The 20,416-nt window shown below is 43.5% G+C and overlaps 1 protein-coding gene across 3 annotated transcripts in view; it reads right to left on the bottom strand.

The window, feature by feature from the left end:
* Positions 1–20,416, bottom strand: part of nek1 (NIMA-related kinase 1) — a 152,356-nt gene that overhangs the window by 37,152 nt on the left and 94,788 nt on the right. For all 3 annotated transcript variants that reach the window (XM_080189482.1, XM_080189484.1, XM_080189483.1), the window contains 5 exons: positions 11,144–11,239; positions 6,801–6,974; positions 4,846–4,914; positions 2,482–2,725; positions 15–173 (listed from right to left, as the gene is read on the bottom strand). In XM_080189482.1, the coding sequence (XP_080045608.1) occupies positions 15–173; positions 2,482–2,725; positions 4,846–4,914; positions 6,801–6,974; positions 11,144–11,239 (742 nt within the window). The remainder of the gene's footprint in view (positions 1–14; positions 174–2,481; positions 2,726–4,845; positions 4,915–6,800; positions 6,975–11,143; positions 11,240–20,416) is intronic.

The raw sequence follows: 20,416 nt of genomic DNA, 5'->3' as shown, positions 1-20,416 counted from the left end.
TTTCAGTTACTTACTATCACTTTGAATAGATGTTGCATCCAACATCATTCCTGTCTGAAGTTGTAGATCTGCTTCCCCTAAAGCTTTTAAAACGGTGTCAGAAGGTTCTTTCTCCCATACTTTGCGAGGTTCGTCTTTGAGGAACAGTTTGATGACTTCTCCTGCGGTCTGAACTGTGTTTTTTAAATAAATAACACACAGATAATGAGCAGGTCAGATCCTTGTTTAATCAAATTGGCGAATCTTCACAAAATCAGTGTAGTCTAGAAACATGTTGTTTATCTTCCACACAAGCTTCCTCCCATTGCTACTATATCTAACCCCAGGAGCTTCTATTCCTCTCTTCTTCATGTATTACCTAGCCTTCCCTTAAACGTACCCGTGTCACTTACCTCAACTACTCTCTAGTATCCTAAGTTGAAACATACTCTGCATAAGGATGTTATTCCTGGATATCCTATTGAACAGAACTGACGTGGAGATGTTTCCACAAGGAAGAGTCCAAAAATTGAGGGACATAAATGAAAGGTAGTCACAATTAGATACAAATGAGTTTAAGCATGCATAAGCATAATAAAAAACATTTTTGAGTCTCCTTTACTTGTGGCAACATCATCTTCACATCAATTCTAGGAGCAGGAGTAGGCCATCTGACCCCTTGAGCCTGTTCCGCCATTCAGTAAGATCATGGCTGATCTTTTCGTGGTCTCAGTTCCACGTAGCTGCCCGCTCACCAGAACCCTTAATCCCCTTACTGTTCAAAAATCTATCTTTGCCTTAAAAACATTCAGCCTGCCTCAACTGCTTCACCAGTCAAGAAATTCCATGGATTCACAATCCTTTGTGTAAAGAAGTTCCTCCTCAACTCAGTCTTATATCTGCAACCCCTTATTTTGAGGCTATGCCCTCTAGTTCTGGTTTCACCCGCCAGTGGAAACAACCTTCCTGCTTCTATCTTGTCTATTCCTTTCATAATCTTATATGTTTCTGTAAGATCTCCCCTCATTCTTCTGAATTCCAATAAGTATAGCTCCAGTCTACTCAGGTCTCTTCTCATAAACAAACCCTCTCAACTACGGAATCAACCTAGAGACCAAAGCTGTACGCAATATGCCAAGTAAGGCCTTGCCAGCACCTTATGCAGTTGCAACATAACCTCCCTGTTTTCAAACACCATCCCTCTAGAAATGAAGGACAAAATTCCATTTGCCTTGTTAACTACTTGCAAACCAATTTTTTACAATTCATGCACAAGGGCATCAAGGTCCCTGTTATTCTTACCAAAATGGATAACTCATACTTAACAACATTGTACTCCATCTCCTGGCCCTTGCCCACTCATTTAGATTATCCATATCCCTTTGCAGACTGTGTGTCTTCTGCACACTCTTTGCTCTGCCGCTCATCTTAGTGTCATCTGTGAACTTCGACACACTACACCTGGGTCCCAATCTATGTAAATTGTAAACAATTGCGGTCCCAACATTGATCCCTGAGGCACAGATCGCCAACCAAAAAAAAAAAATCGCCCATTTACCTCCACTCTTTGCTTTCTGTTAGTTAACCAATCGTCTATCTATGCTAATGCATTACCCGTAACATCATGCACCTTTATCTTACGCAGCACTCTTTGGTGCGGCACCTTGTTGAATCCACATCCACAGGTTCTCCATTCTTCAACATGCTCGTGATGTCCTCAAAGAATTCCACCAAATTAGTTAAACATGACCTGTCCTTCATGAACCCATGCTACGTCTTCCCAACGGGACAATTTATATCCAACGTCTCGCTATTTTCTTCCTTGATGATAGATTCAAGCATTTTCCCTACTACAGAAGTTAAGCTAATTGGCCTATAGTTACCTACTTTTTGTCTACCTCCTTTTTTAAACAGTGGCATCACATTTGCTGTTTTCCAATCTGCAGGAACCACCCTAGAGTCTAGCAAATTTTGGTAAAATACCACTAGTGCATTTGCTATTTCCCTACATTAGTACCCTGGGATACATTCCATCAGGCCCAAGAGACTTGTCTACCTGTAGCCCCATTAGCTTGTCCAACACTACCTCTTTCGTGATAATGATAGCTTCTAGGTCCTCATCTGCCAAAGCCTTCCTGTCATCAATTTTTGGCATGTTATTTGTGTCTTCCACTGTGAAGACCAACACAAAACACCTGTTCAATGCCTCAGCTATTTCCTCATTTCCCGTTATTAAATCCCCCTTCTCATCTTCTAAAGGATCAACCAGTCAGTGTTCGGTGAGCTCATCACCCATCCATTTTGACCATACCAAGCCTTCAAGGGAAGAACAATGACTTCCAGCTCCCATACCGAGTCAGGTTATCAATGATGTAGCTTTAACTGGGCACTGCTCTATTTGCTGTGCACCTTCCCCTGCATTTAAAAAAAATAAAATTTTGGATAAAAATTAAGTCCCTCTTTACAATAGCATAAGCACTGTGAACACATCTGTATTCTCACCCTTTGTCCCTGAGCAGGTTTCTTCAAGTGTGAGCTGTGCGAGAGGAATTACAGGGGGAGGCTCTGCTTCCCACTTCTTCCTTTCCCCTGCAAAGTAAGGTCCACCCTCAGGCTGCTCTTCAGGTTGTGGGTGATAGTTTTGAGATGTCTCAGCACTTTCCAAGTGTGACACTGCATCCGAATCGTGGTTTTCCTGAGATTTAAAATGTTGATTTAACCTGCGCAAAATGTCTTGTTTCTCCTTCTGGAAAACAAAAAACGAAATAGGTACAAAAACCTAACTATATTCAATCTGAAGTCACAGCTTAGCCTATGTTCAAAAATAGAGGGGGATGGCAAAAATTAAACAGTTTTTAAAAAAAACAATAAGAGGGCAAAATTCAACTTTTGACATTAACATTACAGCAATAAGATCATAGAATCATACAGTGCAGAAGAGGCCCTTCGGCCCATTGAGTCTGTACCGACACATTGGAAATGCCTGAACTCCTACCTAATCCAATCTACCAACACTTGGCCCGCAGCCCTGAATGTTATGATGTGCCAAGTGCTTATCCAGGTACTTTTTAAAGGATGTGAGGCACCCTCCTAGGCAGTGCATTCCAGACCATCACCACCTGCCGGGTAAGAAAGTTTTTCTTCATATCTCCCCTAAAGCTCCTGCCCCTCACTTTGACTCAATGTTCCCTCGTGACTGACCATTCAACTAAGGGAAACAGTTGCTCCTTATCCACTCTGTCCATGCCTCTCAATCTTGTACACTTTGATCAGGCCACCCATCAGTTTTCTTTGCCCTAATGTTGGCCAATAATATTTTACATTACAATTTGAAATCTTCTTTTAATGAAGGCTATTTATGGGGATAGTGTGCTGAGAACATACTTGACGTGCAGTGGTTTTTCAGAGGTGTTGGATTTATGTGACTATGGGCCAAGTGCTGGCAGATTGGATTAGGTTGCATCTGATGTTTAAAGTGCAATGTGACAATACCATATTGAATAGGCACAATCAGTAGAATGATGCTCATCCTAGCTGGGGTTGACGGCAGTTTTGTGGGTGCTGAAATCTCCCGAGTGAATGAGCCACCACCAAAGATAGCAGATACCCCAGCGTGACTCTCACATGCTTATACATTCTCCATATTCAACACCACTTTCAGACAATCCAACCCTGATTAAGCTGATAGCTAGGCAAAAATCAGGTGGACACTCCAGACCCAGATGCCTAAACAAAGCCATTGCCTTTCCTGTGAGACTGACATTGGGTTTTGCAGCTTCCGTTGGATCTGCTTACTCAGCAACAGGAGAAGGAACTTTTCACATTCTACACATTGTGTGTGTCCAGAATATCTGCAGCATTATGACGAGACAGCCTTGCGTTGTGTATGTTGCCAAAGTGATGAATACTGGCTCAAAAAATGCAAGTTCTGCTTTTCAGTTTACCAAATTAATTGGGTTCAATGGACTAAAGCATTAAATGCGTCAAAGACTCCAGCAGTTTCATCTTCAATTTGGATAAGCACTTAAAATGCAAATCATACAAAATGCATGAAATGGCTAAAGCATCCCATAATTTTGCCAAATAATAATTGATCATAGGATATCTGATAGGAATCGTAGTTCAGCATACTTCATTTCTTTTTTTTTCCCCCCACTCTTTTACCTGATTCACATCTGATCATTCGTAGCGCAACAGAAACAGCCTACTTCCAAGCCTGAAGGAAATGCAACTTTTGTGCCTCTACGCTGTAGGAGTGCATATTACCGTAGCACAAATTATTTAGCTGACCTAGCAATGTAAAGGCGGCATTACGGTTCACACAAATGTTTAACACTGATTTCACATGATTCAACCCTGATTAAGCCGATAGCTAGTGAAGTCACATGGAAACTCCAGGCCCTGATATTTGAATGGGAGATACCATGGATTTGCCACGTTTCTTAATTCAGTTTCGTTCGCACGTAGGACGAGCTAAGCAAATTAATTTAGAACATGTTTAAAAGAACGTGAAGTATACTCTTTAGCCTGTTAATTCTGTGCCACTTGTGTGAGAGCAAACAAAGCTCCCGTGATCATACCCCTAAGCTCTGCGTCACCCTTTCATAGGCTCATCGATGAAAGTAGGCCATTCGGCCCGCTGTGCTTGCATTAGCTCTTTGAAAGAATCCGATGCCCCTACTCGTTCACAATACTGTATCAAATATTTATATAGCTCCATTGTAGAAAAAGGAGGATGTTCTCTGAATGTGGACAATCACAAATATTTGCTCCAGGATTACAATGACTGGTGGAAGAGCTAATCAGTCTTTAATCAAAAGTTAGATTCTCTTTAAGTTAAAATTGACACATCAGTTGAATTCTCACCTGAATAATGGAAACACCGGGCTTCCTCATTTCCTCAGACACTTCCTTGACCATTTGTGTCTCTCCTTCCTGATATCAGAAAAAGAATAAACATTATTATTCTTGTGATCTTGTGTGTTTTACTTCATCTAATTCTTGGAATTTGGGCATCACTGGCAAGGCCAGAATTTATTGTCCATCTCAAGTTGCCCGTATACAGCCCAATGATTCGCTTGGCCACTTCAGAAGGGTCAACCAGGGTGCTGTGGGGTCCCAACAAGATCTGACACAGTGGTTCAGAAAGCAGAGCTGGCCTGCCAGTAACTGAAAAGAGAGAAGATAGTTTTGGGGTGAGGGCTTAAACCAGAACCTTACTTCTTCCCAGCTCTACAGCCAAAGCATAATTGGCCTTTTCCGCTTTCAGGAGTTGACATGTTTTGTTATAGTATTTATACATTCATAGAATCATACAATCCCTATAGTGCCAATGGAAGCCAGTTGGCCCAACAAGCCTGCATTGACATCAATCCCACCCGGACCCCATGCCTGCAACCCCATATATTTACCCTGCTGGTACCCCTAACACTAAGGGGCAATTTAGCATGGCCAATCAACCTAACCAACCTGCAAATCTATTCTATGTTTTTATATCAAAAAATTAGGCAGCATTTCCACTCCAAATTTTTATCCTGATTAGAACATATGGGCATGAGGTAAAACGAGAGTCAAGCTCAGCTGGGATTACTCACGGGTTAAAAAGCTGAAGGACTCTCACCACTCACTGGAGTGTTGCTTAAGAACAGGAGCAGCTCACTTAGCTGATCAAGCCTGGTCCAACATTCACTGAGATCAGAAAGAGGAGCAGTAGGCCATTCAGCCCACTGAGCCTGTTCCAACCCAACTCCATATACCTACCTGCTTTTGTCTCCTAATAGATTTAAAATTAATAACTTGACCCAACATTAACTGTCATTTGCAGAAGAGTTTGGAGTTTCTACCACCCTTTATGTGTCGTGTCAAATTATACCTTGACTGCTGAAAGATCTGACTCTAATTTTTAGGCTACGTGGCCGAGTTCTAGATTCCCACCAGTGAAAATAGCATAGATAGACAGAAGGTATCAGTTACAGAGAAAATAGGAGCAGGTGGTCATTTGCCCTTTGAGCCTGCTCCGCATTCAACATGACCATGGCTCATCCTCAAATCACACTCTCCCTATACCCCATGATGCCTTGAGAGCTAATAAATCTATTTCCTTCTTAAATATATTCAGTGACTTGGCCTCCACAACCTTCTATAGTGTGAGAATTCCACAGGTTCACCATCTGAGTGAAGAAATTTCTAAGTCCTAATTGGCTCACCCTGTCTCCTGAGGCCATGATCCCTTATTCTATGATTCTAGGCCCACCCACCAGCCAGAAGGGAACAATACCTCTGCATCCAGTCTGTTCAACCCTGTCAGAATTTTATACATGACAATTAGGTCCCCTCTTATTCTTTGAAACGCCAGTGAATACAAGCCTAACCAATCCAGTCTCTCCTCATATGACATTCCTGCCAACCCATGAATCAGTCTGATGAACCTTCACGGGACTCTCTCCGTTATCCATTTATGGGTAAGGAGACCAAAACAGCACAATACTCCAAATGTGGTCTCACCAAACCATGTGAAGTTGCTGTAACAAATCCTTGCTCCTGTACTCATGTCCTCTAACAGTAATGCCTTGAAAATTAATCAAATCACCCTGTAATCTTCCACAACTGCTTGGATGAGGCACATGTGAAACATACCCTCTTCCCCAAGCAAGGAGCCAAATGCATTCAGCAATTAGAAAAATTTGCCATGTGAAACAGAAATCTTTGGTACTATGTGCAGTAGTGGTTTTCTGCAATTCTCCCGCATGTGCAGGTCCATCTTTGAAAAGTGTAACCAAACTCTTCTGAAAGGACGTTAAAAAAAATTAAGACACACTTACAATGCCTACGTCTTTTAGTGCAGCGGTCATCGAAATAGCAGGTGTGCTAGACTTGGCTGGTGACTGAGGTTTGGAAGACATAGCTGATCCTTGTCGTCCTGGGGAAGAGGATAAAGACGCAGCCGATGCCACAGGTGTAGCTGCAAACATCTGCTTAAAACCTTTTGCTGCAAGCTGAGCAAAATTTGACATCTATTATTTTCACATAGAATGATACACAAGTAGCAATAAAGGAGGCCTCTTTGAATGAGCTACCCAACTAGTATGAGTCTCTTATTTACTGCCCATTTTCCTGCAACGCTAGCCCTTCAAGAATATTTTTGATTCCTTCTGAAAGTTGCTGTTAATTCTGCTTCCACCAGTATTGCAGGCAGTGCATTCCAGATTCTATAATAACTTGAAAAAAAGACCCAAACTCCCTACAGACAACATGAGGTAATTTGGATTGTAATTAAAAATGCAAACTAAATAATTATACCAAACAATTACATTTCCTTCTTTATCCACTGGAACATAGAACTTCAGAGCAGCAGTAGGCCATTTGGCCCTTTGAGCTTGTTGGTCACGAGATTATAGCTGATCTGCTTGTGATTTCAACTCCACTTTCCTAAATGCCCCCTGAACCCTTGACTGCCTTGTCTATCTATCAAAGAACAATACAATGCAGCACAGGAAACAGGCCCTTCGGCCCTCCAAGCCTGCGTCGCTCATTGGTCCAACTAGACCATTCGTTTGTATCCCTCCATTCCCAGTCTGTTCATGTGACTATCCAGATAAGTCTTAAATGATCCCAGCAAGTCTGCCTCCACCACCCTGCTTGGCAGTGCATTCCAGGCCCCCACCACACTCTATATAAAATATGTCCCTCTGATATCAGAGTTAAACCTTGCCCTCTTCACCTTGAACCCGTGACCCCTCGTGATCGTCACCTCCGAACTGGGAAGCTTCCCGCTGTTCACCCTATCTATGCCCTTCATAATTTTATACACCTCTATTAGTCTCCCCTCATTCTCCGTCTTTCCAGGGAGAGCAAACCCAGTTTACCCACTCTCTCCTCATAGCTAAGACCCTCCATACCAGGCAACATCCTGGTAAACCTTTTCTGTACAACTCAACCTTTAAAAAATTCAATAACACCACCTTTCTGAGGAAGATAATTTCACATTATCAATGACCCTCGGAGGAAACATTTCTCCTTATCTCAGTCTTAAAAGGATCTTATTCTTAAACTGTGTCCCCTTGTTATGAACATATGAATTAAGAGCAGGCCACAGGCCCCTCAAGCCTGTTACATCATTCAATAAGATCATGGTTGTAACCTAAACCCTACATTCCCACCTAACCCCCAATAACCTTTCACCCTCTTGTTTACATTCTCAACCAATCCAGGGTCCGCCTCTGCCTTCAATGATTGTTGCTGCTGCCTTTTGAGGAAGAGTATTCCAGAAACTCACAACCCTCAGAAAAAAAATTTCCCCATTGCTGTCTTCAATGACATTTGATTTTTAAGCAGTGGCCCCGAGCTCTAGATTGAAGAATTATCCTTTCCATGTTAACCCTATCAAGGCCCCTCTGCATCTTGTGTTTCAACTGAGCTATCTCCTACTCTTCAAAACTCCAGCAAATAAGCCCAGCCTGTCTATCCTTTCCTCAAGACAATTTGCCCATTCCACGTATTGGTCGAGTAAACTCCACTGCTACCAATGCACTTACATCCTCCCTTAAGGAGATCAAAACCACGCCCCCCACCCAGCCATATCCCCATAACCCTCTGCACTTACCATGGCTAATTCACCTAACCAATATATCTGTGGACATGAAGGGCCAATTTAACATGGCCAATCCATCTAAGCTGTGCATCTTTGGACTGCGGGAGGAAACCGGAGCACCCAGAGAAAACCCATGCAGACATGGAGAGAATGTGCAAACTCCACACAGACAGATAGCCGAGGCTGGAATCGAATCCGAGTCCTTGATGCTGTGAGGCAGCAGTGCTAACCACTGTGCCGCCCCGGGATCCCTCAGCCCTATCACGAACTTTACACATTTGAATGAGATCACACCTCATTCTTTTAAGTTCCAATGGGTATCAGCCCGAACTGTTCAACCTTTCTTACATTAAGTTATTACTTCCTCTGTTGATAAACCTTTGGCACAGTATCTTTTAGATTTAAAGATGCATCCAATATTTAATACATGATATGGCTGACTTAGTCACAACAAATTAAAAGTCCCTTGCCTGTCACTATAATCTCCATCTTTAGTAATATCCACCTGATGATTAAAATAGGTGCATTATTATAGTTATTTCCACATGCATGCATTTGGTTGCAACAATTGGCAACACCGGGCTATACCTTGCCCCTTCTTTCAACAGCCTCATGTTTAACCATGGTCTTTGACTGCCTAGCTGATGCCATGCCACAAACAAGCCAAAATGGTCTTCCACTTATCAGGAAAACTAAAATTACCCTCTTCAACTCGCACAAGATTCCTGCCCTTGCCTTCAAATCTCTGCAGAGTCTTGCGCCCTCGGGGATGGATGATCCACATGAATACATTTTCTGGTCTATCAACACTGACCTACTTGTGAATGTGCCCCTGTCCCAGTAAATCCCCACAAAACCTAATCCTCTTTCTCAACCCCCAAGGCTTGGTATTTGCTCGCTGTCGGCCAACTGCGTTAGTTGAATTTTAAAGTATGTAGGTGGTGAACTTGTATAGCGCCTTTAACTGAATCATGTGTCCCAAGGTGTTTCACAGGAGCATTAAAGGGTGACACCAAGTCACATAAGGAGACACTTCACAAGATTACATAAAACTGGTCAAAGGTATGTTTTCAAGGAAAGACATAAAAGGACAAAAAAAAGAGAGTAGAAAGACAGAGGTACAAGGAGGGAATTCCAGTTCTTGGCGTATAGATAACCTAAAAGATGTGGCCATAAGCAGTGTACCTGCAATTAAGAAGAGATGCATGGGAGGCCAGAATTAAAGGAGCACAGAGATCCTGAAGGGTTGTGGGGCTGGAGGAGTTTACAGAGAAATGGACGAATTGAAAACAATGCTGGGAATTTTAAATCAACATTGGTCAGTGAACACAGGGGAATAGGACTTTAAGACATACGAAACAGAATTGTGGATGACTTATGTTTATGGACAGTAGAATGTAGAAAACTAGCCAGGAGTGGGAGAGGCAAAGGCAGCATGGATGGAGGTTTCAACTGACGAGTTGAGACAGAGGCGAAGTTACAGAGATGGAAATAGGCAGACTTCGTAATGGCACAAACACGAAGTTGGAAGCTTATCTTGGGACCAAGCGTGACACCAAAGTTGCAAACATACTTGTTTAATCTTAGGCAATTGTCAGGGTGAAGGATGGAGTCAGTAGCTAGGGAAAGGAGTTTGAAGCAGGTCTGAAAAGAATGGCTTGTTAATTGGCAAAAATTTCTGCTCACCCAATCCCAGGTAAGCAATCTGAAGATTAGCAACAGTAGAGGAGTCAAGGGAGGAGGGGGTGAAGCAGTGTTGGTTATTGTTCCGCGTACGTGTCGAAAGTAATACTGTGTCTTTGGATGAAACCAAACCAAACCAGGGGTCACAGCCTGAGAATACAGGGTAGACCACATGGAATGGAGACGAGGAGACATTTCTTCACCCAAAGAGTGGTGAGCCTTTGGAATTCGTTACCACATGAAGTGGTTGAGGCCAAAACATTGAATATATCCAAGAGGTGGCTAGTTATAGCACTTGGGGCGAACGGGATCAAAGCGAGAAAGCCAGATTAGGTTATTGAGTTGGAATAATCAGCCATGATCATGATGAATGGTGCAGCAGGCTCGAAGGGATGAATGGCCTCCGCCTGCTCCTATCTTCGATGTTTCTATGATATCATTGTGGGTCAGGGTGAGATGAGAAATAGGAGGGGCCAAGAACAGATCTTAGGAAGACATCAAGGTATTGGTACAGGAAAAAAAAACACAAGGAACAGGCAAACTGTGGCTGTTTGTTTAGGAGGTGCCGATTTGCAAAGTGCATCTCTGTAAATAGATGCTTCTAAAAGTGCACAAAGATTGACTCCAACTCTTGCCCTTCACCACCTAACTTTCTTCAATACAACATCCTGCACTCCATTATTTTTTTAAAAATCTAACTAGCATTGCCCGAATACATCAATTGGACAATTACTAAGGTTTTGCTAAGTTACTATTTTAATTAATCACAAACATACATTTCCACATTCTATTGTTCAACATTGAGAAAGAGTCTGGCTCCACGCATAAATCACTTTGCCAGGAATAAAGTTACAAGGCTTAATACTTTAACAGGGATAATAAAATGCTTACGTGCTCTTCCCAGGCCTTCCTTTCTCTTTCGTAAGCCTCTCTTCTCTTTTTCTCAAGTTGTTCTTTAAGCACTGCAGCTCGTGTATTTGCTTGAGCCTATAAAACAGATTCACAAATAAAGAAATACGATAAAAAAAGCTTCCGTTTTTCCAGTGAAAAACTTCAATTTTTCCCCATAAAATCTAAATTAAAAGCAATGCACCGCTGAGTATCTGGTGGAGGCGTGTGCAGTCACGGAATTCCAAGGGAATTGGATTCTAAAAAGAATGATGATTCAGGGCTACAGGGAGAAGCAAGAGAGGTGGCACAAGGTGAATTGCTCCCTCAGAGACCCAGCTGAGGCACGAGGGGTTGAAGGTCCTTCTACGCTGTTACCATGCCATGATTTCAATTTTGAATATATTTCATCTAATAGATAGCTTTTGGCATGCTCAAGGTTCCAGGATTTATTAATGAGTTGTTTTGAACAGCCACGTAGAATGAGGCAGCTTTGGAGATAAAAGCAATTCAGAAATGAATCACCAGTGGAAATAAGGCACACATCACCCTACAATGAAGTTAATTACTGGAGCACCTCATTTATAATAACCTCCCAAGGTTCTCTGCATTCTTCAGCCCTTTCTTGTCAACAGGGGCCAATGTGGCAGACATCTCAATTGCCATGGTGTCTGTGTAGCAGAATTAATGCTCATCATTCAATACATGACCCCAATCATTTCAATTTAAAATTCTCATGTTCATGTTTAAGTCCCTTGAGGCTACTGGATTCACCCTTCCTTAACTCTGTTGCTTTTTCCATGTCTAAAACTTCCCCCAAAACTCTAACCCATTGCGCACTCAAACTTTCTTCACCTCAACACCAAAGACAATATTATGAGCCACAAGGTCTGGAATTTCCAGCTTCTCCACCCTATTCTTACATTTTAGTATTGTAAATAAGGTTATTCTAGTCATTAGAGCAGCAAAGTTTATTTATTATTTGTTAGTCACAAGTAGGCTTATATTAACACCGTAATGAAGTTACTATGAAAATCCCCCTACTCATCACACTCCAGTGCCTGTTTGGGTACACAGAGAGAATTTAGAATGGCCAATGCACCTAACCAGCATGGCTTTTTGACTGTGGGAGGAAATCAGAGCACCCGAAGGAAACCCCCACAGACATGGGAAGAATGTACAAACTCCACACAGAGTGATGCAAGCTGGGATTCGAACCCAGATCCCTGGTGCTGTGAGGCAGCAGCGCTAATCAGTAGAAATAGTTAATGCAAACAAAAAGGAATCATGCAAGTTTATTGGCTGAATTCTCTGACCTCGCCCATGGCTAGAATTCTCCCATCCCGCTGCAATGAATGGAGACTTAGTTGGATGCCAAATTCTCCATTTTCGTTGGCAGAGTGTATGAAACAGGAGAATTTGGGTCATCATATTGGGGATTGTGATGTTGTGGCCATTACGGAGACTTGGATGTCTCAGGGACAGGACTGGGTACTTCAGGTGCCAGGTTTCAGATGCTTCAGGAAGGACAGGGAGGATGGCAGAAGAGGTGGTGGAGTGGCACTGTTGATCAGGGACAGTGTCATGGCTGCAGAGAAAGAGGATGCCGTGGAGGGACTATCTACAGAGTCTCTGCGGGTGGAAGTTACGAACAGCAAAGGGTCGAAAACTTTGCTGGGTGTATTCTATCGGCCGCCCAATAGTGACAGGGAAGTTGAAGTGCAGATAGGGAAACAGATTCTGGAGAGATGTATTAATAACAGAGTTGTCGTGATGGGAGACTTCAATTTCCCAAACATCGACTGGAATATCCCTCGGGTAAGGGGTTTGGATGGGGAGGAGTTTGTTAGGTGTGTTCAGGAAGGTTTCCTGACACAGTATGTGGATAAGCCTACGAGGGGAGAGGCTGTACTTGACCTGGTACTGGCGAATGAACCAGGGCAGGTGATGGATCTCTCGGTAGGAGAGCATCTTGGGAATGGTGACCATAATTCTATCTCCTTCACAATTGCATTGGAACGTGATAGGATCAGGCAGGCTAGGAAGGTGTTTGTCTGGAGTAAGGGGAGATACGAAGAAGTCAGGAAGTTACTTGGACAAATAAACTGGAAGGAGGCGTTCTTAGGGAAAAGTACCGAAGGAAGGTGGCGGATATTCAAGGAATGTTTGTCTGGAGCTATGCATGACAATGTTCCGATGAGACAAGGGGGTTTTGGTAGGTCGCGGGAACCGTGGTGCACGAAGGCTGTGTTGAACCTAGTCAGGAGGAAAGGGGAGGTGTACAAAAGGTTCAGGGAACTAGGAAAGGTTAAGGATCTTGAGGAGTATAAGGACTGTAGAAAGGAGCTTAAAAGGGAAATTAGGAGAGCCAGAAGGGGTCATGAGAAGCCCTTGGCGGGTAAGACTAAGGAGAATCCCAAGGCCTTCTATAAATATGTGAAAGGTAAAAGGATGAGAAGAGAAGGGATAGGACCTATAAAAGGTGAAGGGGGAAAGGTCTGTGTGGAACCAGAAGAAATGGCAGAGGTGCTTCATGAGTACTTTGCCTCAGTATTCACGGTGGAAGCTGATCTGGGAGATTTTGCTACAGATTTGCAGCAGATGGAAAAGATTGAGTTTGTGGATATTAAGGTGGAGGATGTGTTAGAACTTTTGAATTCTATCAAGATAGATAAGTCGCCGGGACCAGATGGGATATACCCCAGGATACTGTGGGAGGCAAGGGAAGTGATTGCAGAGCCCCTGGCGATGATCTTTGCGTCGTCAATGGAGACGGGAGAGGTTCCGGAAGATTGGAGGATTGCGGATGTAGTCCCTATTTTCAAGAAAGGGAACAGAGATAGCCCGGGAAATTACCGACCAGTGAGTCTGACCTCAGTGGTTGGTAAGCTGATGGAGAGGCTTCTGAGGGACAAGATTTACGAGCATTTGGAGAGGTTTGACATGATCAGGAATAGTCAGCATGGATTTGTCAAGGGCAGGTCGTGCCTTACAAGCCTAGTTGAGTTCTTCGATAACGTGACTGAACACATTGACGAAGGAAGTGCCGTGGACGTGGTGTACATGGACTTCAGCAAGGCGTTTGATAAGGTCCCCCATGCAAGACTTCTTGAGAAGGTGAGAGGGCATGGGATCCAAGGGCCTTTGGCCTTGTGGATCCAGAACTGGCTTGCCTGCAGAAGGCAGAGAGTGGTTGTGGATGGGTCTTTTTCTGAATGGAGGTCAGTCACCAGTGGAGTGCCCCAGGGATCTGTTCTAGGACCCTTGCTGTTTGTCATTTTCATAAATGACCTGGATGAGGAAGTGGAGGGATGGGTAAGTAAGTTCGCTGATGACATGAAGGTCAGTGGTGTTGTGGATGGTCTGGAAGGATGTCAAAAGTTGCAGCAGGACATAAATAGGATGCAGGACTGGGCGGAGAAGTGGCAGATGGACTTCAACGCAGATAAATGCGTAGTCGTCCATTTTGGCAGAACCAACGGGATGAACGAGTACACTATCAAGGGCAGGAGTCTTAGTAGTGTTGAAGAGCAGAAGGATCTTGGGGTCTGGGTCCACAGGACTCTTAAATCGGCCTCGCAGGTGGAAGAGGTGGTCAAGAAGGCGTATGGTGTACTGGCCTTCATTAATCGAGGGATTGAGTTTAGGAGTCGGGAGGTAATGCTGCAACTTTATAAGACCCTTGTCAGGCCTCATTTGGAGTACTGTGCGCAGTTCTGGTCGCCTCACTATAGGAAAGACGTAGAAGCTATTGAAAGGGTACAGAGGAGATTTACAAGGATGTTGCCTGGACTGGGAGGCATGCCTTATGAAGTTAGGTTGAGGGAGCTGGGTCTCTTTTCCCTGGAGAGACGAAGGTTGAGAGGCGACCTGATAGAGGTTTATAAAATGTTGAGAGGAATGGATAGGGTGGATTCTCAGAGGCTATTTCCCCGGGTTGAAATGGTCGCTACGAGAGGACACAGATTGAAGGTGCGGGGAGGAAAGTACAGAAGTGATGTTAGGGGTAAGTTTTTCACTCAGAGGGTGGTGAGTGAGTGGAATCGGCTGCCGTCAGTGGTGGTGGTGGCGAACTCGCTGGGGTCTTTTAAAAGACTTCTGGATGAGTATATGGGGTTTTATGGGATTGGGGGTTATAGATAGGTGTTGATGTGATCGGCACAACTCGTGGGCCGAAGGGCCTGTTTGTGCTGTAGTGTTCTATGTTCTATATCATCCTCCTCCAACATGTTACCACCACTATCCACCTGGATGGGACTACACTTACTTGGCTCCCCACTTATCTCATTGTAGCCAGAAAAATATCACTTTCAATCTTGCAATAGTTTCCCTTCTCACTCAGTTATTTCTGGTACCACCTGCACACCATGCGCTCATACACACTTATGCTCACAAAGACCTGCAGACATGCTCGCTTGCGCACACACACACAGACTCTCACCTCCTCCCTCGCCTAGACTCATACCCCATTGCTCGCCCAGACTCCCTCCTGCATGACTTGGGCTTGCAAAGTTTAGCCATTTTACCGCCAAGGCAGAATTCAGGATTGGCTGTGAAGGTGCCAAGTAAGACTAAGACCAGCTGGTCCAGGCGAGAGGGCCATGTCGCTGTGGCTGCACTTCCTCCTGGCCTCTTCAGCCCTTTTTATTATCCTGACCTCTGTGCTCCATTAGAGGGCTGTACAGGAAGGCGAAAGACAGCATACGGGTGAAAGCGAGTGGACAAAAGTGCAAGGACTGCCAAAGGTGGACAGAGAATGCACCATGGCCACAAAGCTTCACACTACTTGCTGTTCCTCCAATCAGACTGCTTCTTTCCCAATCAGTACCAAATACAGGAGTAAAATGGCCTGGAGCGGCTCCTTGCAAATCTGGCACTTCCACTTACCTGTATTTTGAGAGACATGGCAGGTTGGATAGTGGCCTATATGCTGGACAACACTGCTCTATACCAAATCCACCCCCTTCCCTGGCAACTGTTTGTGGCTAAAGCAGACTGTTCATGGCTAAAGCAGACTGTTCTCAACTCATGTCATATTCGATTGCCAACATGAGTGATCAACCACATACTTGTGCTGTACGTAATTCGATAACATTGCCTGTCTCCACCTGTGCCTCAGCTCACATACTGCTGAAATACTTATCTATGTTCTTCTTACTTTTAAACTTTGCTTTGTTGACATAATTCTGGCTGGCTTCCCATAGTCTATCCTCCATAAACTTGAGGTCATCTGAGTTTGCATCAAGTCCTTTTCACCCTTGTGCTCAGTGAGCCAAGACACATCAGCCATGATCTTATTGAATGGCGGGGCAGGCTCGAAGGGCTAGTTGGCTTACTCCTGTTCCTATTTCTTATGTTCTTATGACCCACATTGGCTCCCAGTTAAGCAATGCCTTGATTTTAAAATTCTTATCCACGTTCCCAAATCCTTCTCTGGCCTTGTCCTTCCTCATCTTTGCAGTCTCCTTCAGACCCACCCTCAATATATAACAAACACTGCCAGCATTGTTGGTTGTACCTTTAACTGTCTAGGCCCTAAACTCTTAAATTCTCCCCTCCATACCTTTTGCCAATTCTTCCCTCATTTAAAACATTTCTTTCTTTTATGACCAAGCATTTGCCCATCTCCTCCATTATTGTCTTGTATGACTTTACGTCCAAATATGCCTTGGGGCATTTTATAATGTTTAAAGCTCTATATAAATACAAGTTATCATAAACACTGAAAAATCACTTTTTCATCCTCACTTTGTGTACTAGTACAATTCTCATGTGAAAAGATTGAGAGAAGCTGGCATTAGACTCCTCAAAGCGAAGGGGGACCTAATTGGGGTATTAAAGATTAGAAGGGATTTTCTAAATAGAAAAAAGGAGATTGTTTGAATCTGAAATTTAAAATATTGGAGAACGTGGTGAATAAGTTGATCTGCCTTTTAAGACTAGCCCACTTTTCTGGTCCCAAAAATCATGTTTCTGCACATACACAGAGTACAAGTTCCCTGCAGGAATTTTTGTGCATGCCCATGACAACTGTTGGACAGAGTGAAGTTATGGATTGATAATATGCAGAATAGGTATCAATAGCTGAGGAGGCTCAAAGGGCCGAATGGCCTACTACTGCTTCTGTTTTCTATACATTTATCTACATAAAGGAGTTATATTTCTGTAAAGATGAGGATTTTTAAATAGGTTTTACTTCAGATTCAAGACATCTTAAAAATTGCTTCAGCTTTTGTTAACAATACACAGACAACCCCAAATGCTGGGCTTATTATCCCTTACAATGGACTACGGAGAAGGGATTAAGCATAGAATGCCAGAGCATGAGTCGAGGTGGCTCTGGAAACTCTCCAAGTATTAGTTGAGTAAAAGGTACTTAATCACCTTTGAGTGATGAAGGAAACTCACTTCCACAAAGTGGTTTTAGCTTTCACTGAATTTGCAAACAATAAAAGGAAACAATTGCTCAATCTTAGCTGATCTGTCCGGTTACCCTCCCACAGGGAGTTAATGAGGATAGACAAGGAATTCTTGCACACAATTTAATGGTTGGTGAGGGAGCTACATTTACAAAGACCTGGGAGTACGCTGCCTGCCTACTCTCCAACAATATCTGGTGGAGGGATTGTCGGTGGGAGAAAACCACAAACTGCAGGTGAATAAATCACTGGATAGGAACAAAAAAAAACTAGAGCATCTGCAAAGAAGGGAAAAGGATTAAAGTTTCAGGTTGATGACCTTTCATCAGAACTTTAGATAGAAATACAAGAGTTTTTAAGCTAATGGAAGGAGGAGGGAGCAGGAGGAACAAAGGAGAAGATCTATGATAGGAGTGCAGGTCAGGGAGCTTAAACAACAAGAGACTTCATGATGCAAAGCCAAAATATCGATATAGTAAACAAAGGTTGCTTCCAAATGAAGCATGAACGATGATAAAAATACATCTGAAGGGATAAGGAAAGAAACAAGTAAAGACAAAACATTAAAGTAAGAAATCCCATAACACCATATTAAAGCCTAACACGTTTATTTGGAGCGCTGCTCCTTCATCAGGTGAGTGAAACCACTGGCTGAAAGTGGAGAGGATCTCCAAGACCTACCGCTTCCCTCACCTGATGAGTTCCGAAAGCCTGCAATTCCAAATAGCCCTGTTGGACTTTAACCTAGTATTGTGAGACTTCTTACTGTGCCCACCCCAGTCCAACATCAGCTTCTCCACATCATATAAAAACAAGGTGGAGGCAACATTAAGTTGTTGAACTTAATGTCAGGTCCATGTCGAAATGACTGAATCAAATTATTTGGGCTAATATTGGTTGGAGTAATGCTGGACAGGAGACCGGTGAACTTTTCTGCTCTTCTGAAAACTGGCTTGGGGCCTTTTTCCAATTACTTAAATGGATATTTCAACCCGCCGTCTAAGAGTGTCTGAAGAGGAAAGAGTAGTTTTATTTTATTGCACCTCCGCAGAAATTCCACCCATTGTATTTGGCTTGGTTCTCACTTGAAGAATTCACCAAGGATGCCTCAATCGGGTGACTGACTTTGATGAAAAGTTTGAAGGATACTTTGGCATGGCAAGCTAGTAATATTGGGGAGGGCAGAAAAAGTCAGGGCCCAGTGCACACAGAGAAACAGAGGAAGAACGTGTTAGGCCCAATGCATGTGCAGAGACAAGTGCCAGAATCTTCCCAAAATTTGGCTGTGTCATTTTTTGGCACAAAACCAAAGCAAATCCCGGTGGCCCTACCACATGATCAAGACCGGAATCTTTAGACATTTGACTTGCCCACCCCAAGAATTATCTGAGCAGGCCAGTCAAGGGGGAACTCTCATTTAAACTACTCCCAGCACTTGTTCACAAAAGAAAAAAAAATAATCTCCTCTGTGCTGCCAGAGTAAGTGCTTCTCATCTGATCTCACCACTTTCCCTATCAGATACCCCTCACTATGTTACTATGACCCACCACTTAAACTCCCACATGCTTTCTCATCAACTGAGTCTCCTCTCCTCATCAGTCCATCCATGAACAAAGAACAAAGAAAATTACAGCACAGGAACAGGCCCTTCGGCCTTCCAAGCCTGCACCGACCATGCTGCCCAACTGAACTAAAACCCCCTACCCTTCCAGGGACCATATTTCTCTATCCTATAAGTCACTACCATATCCGCTTCCACTACCTCCCCCAGCAATGAGTTCCAGGCACCCACTACTTTCTGTGTAAAAAATCTACCTCGTACATCCCTTTTAAACCGTGTCCCTCGCAACTTAAACCTATGCCCCGAGTAACTGACTCTTCCACTCTGGGAAAAAGCTTCTGACTATCCACTCAGCCCATACCTCTCAATCTTGTAGACTTCTATCAGGTCTCCCCTCAACCTCTGTCGCTCCAGTGAGAACAAACCAAGTTTCTCCAATCTCTCCTCATAGCTAATGCTCTGCATACCAGGCAACATCCTGGTAAATCTTTTCTGTACTCTCTCCAAAGCCTCCACATCCTTCTGGTAGTGTGGCGACCAAAATTGAACACTATATTCCAAGTGAGGCCTAAGGTTCTATAAAGCTGCAGCACTATTTGCCAATTTTTAAACTCAATACCGTCTTTTTCACCCTGCTCATGTGCAGCGCCCACATATGCCTGGCATCATTGCCATGTGACCTGGCAAGCACCCAGTTTATAGCCTCTGCATTTGTCTCCCTGCAGTAGAAGTTGGCTCACAAAACAGCCAGTCTGGCGGTGAGATGGCTAAACTCCAAATCCTCATACATTTAGAGGAGTGCACTCTGGAGCTCGCAGGAACAGATCTATGTGAGGGTGAGGTAGGAGAGAGAAAAGGGGAGCCTCTGCACTTTCATCCATCTCTCCAAATTCATGGGAGTTTGGTCTCTCCCAGAACTTTGCTGGTTTGGTCATCTTAAAATCTGTACAAGTGCAGACTGTACCATCCTGCTTCATGACAAGCACTACTGGTGTAGCCCAGTCAGCTTCTAAACACCAGTGTGGATAAATCGCTCTAATTCCGATTCAACCTTCAGATGAATCATATACGGCAACCGCTCTTACTTTGAGGCTTTTTGGTTGGATATTTGGCTTGATTCTGAGCTTCGCTTGGACTTCTTATGTTGTGCCAAAAATCCAGGATAATTGGTCCAGGACAGCGTAGGAGGCACAATAATGGTTCTCTTAACCTTTTCCCTTGTTGGAATATATCTAGTCTGTTCTTGAAACATCTCTTCCTCAGAGATCATTCATTGTGCCATTAATTTTTCCTAT

This window comes from Carcharhinus amblyrhynchos, chromosome 5 (genome assembly GCF_965287045.1).
Source record: "Carcharhinus amblyrhynchos chromosome 5, sCarAmb.v2.hapA, whole genome shotgun sequence".
Classification (NCBI taxonomy): domain Eukaryota; kingdom Metazoa; phylum Chordata; class Chondrichthyes; order Carcharhiniformes; family Carcharhinidae; genus Carcharhinus; species Carcharhinus amblyrhynchos.
Note: the sequence above shows the minus strand (reverse complement) of the source record. Positions and strands in the feature narration are given on the sequence as shown.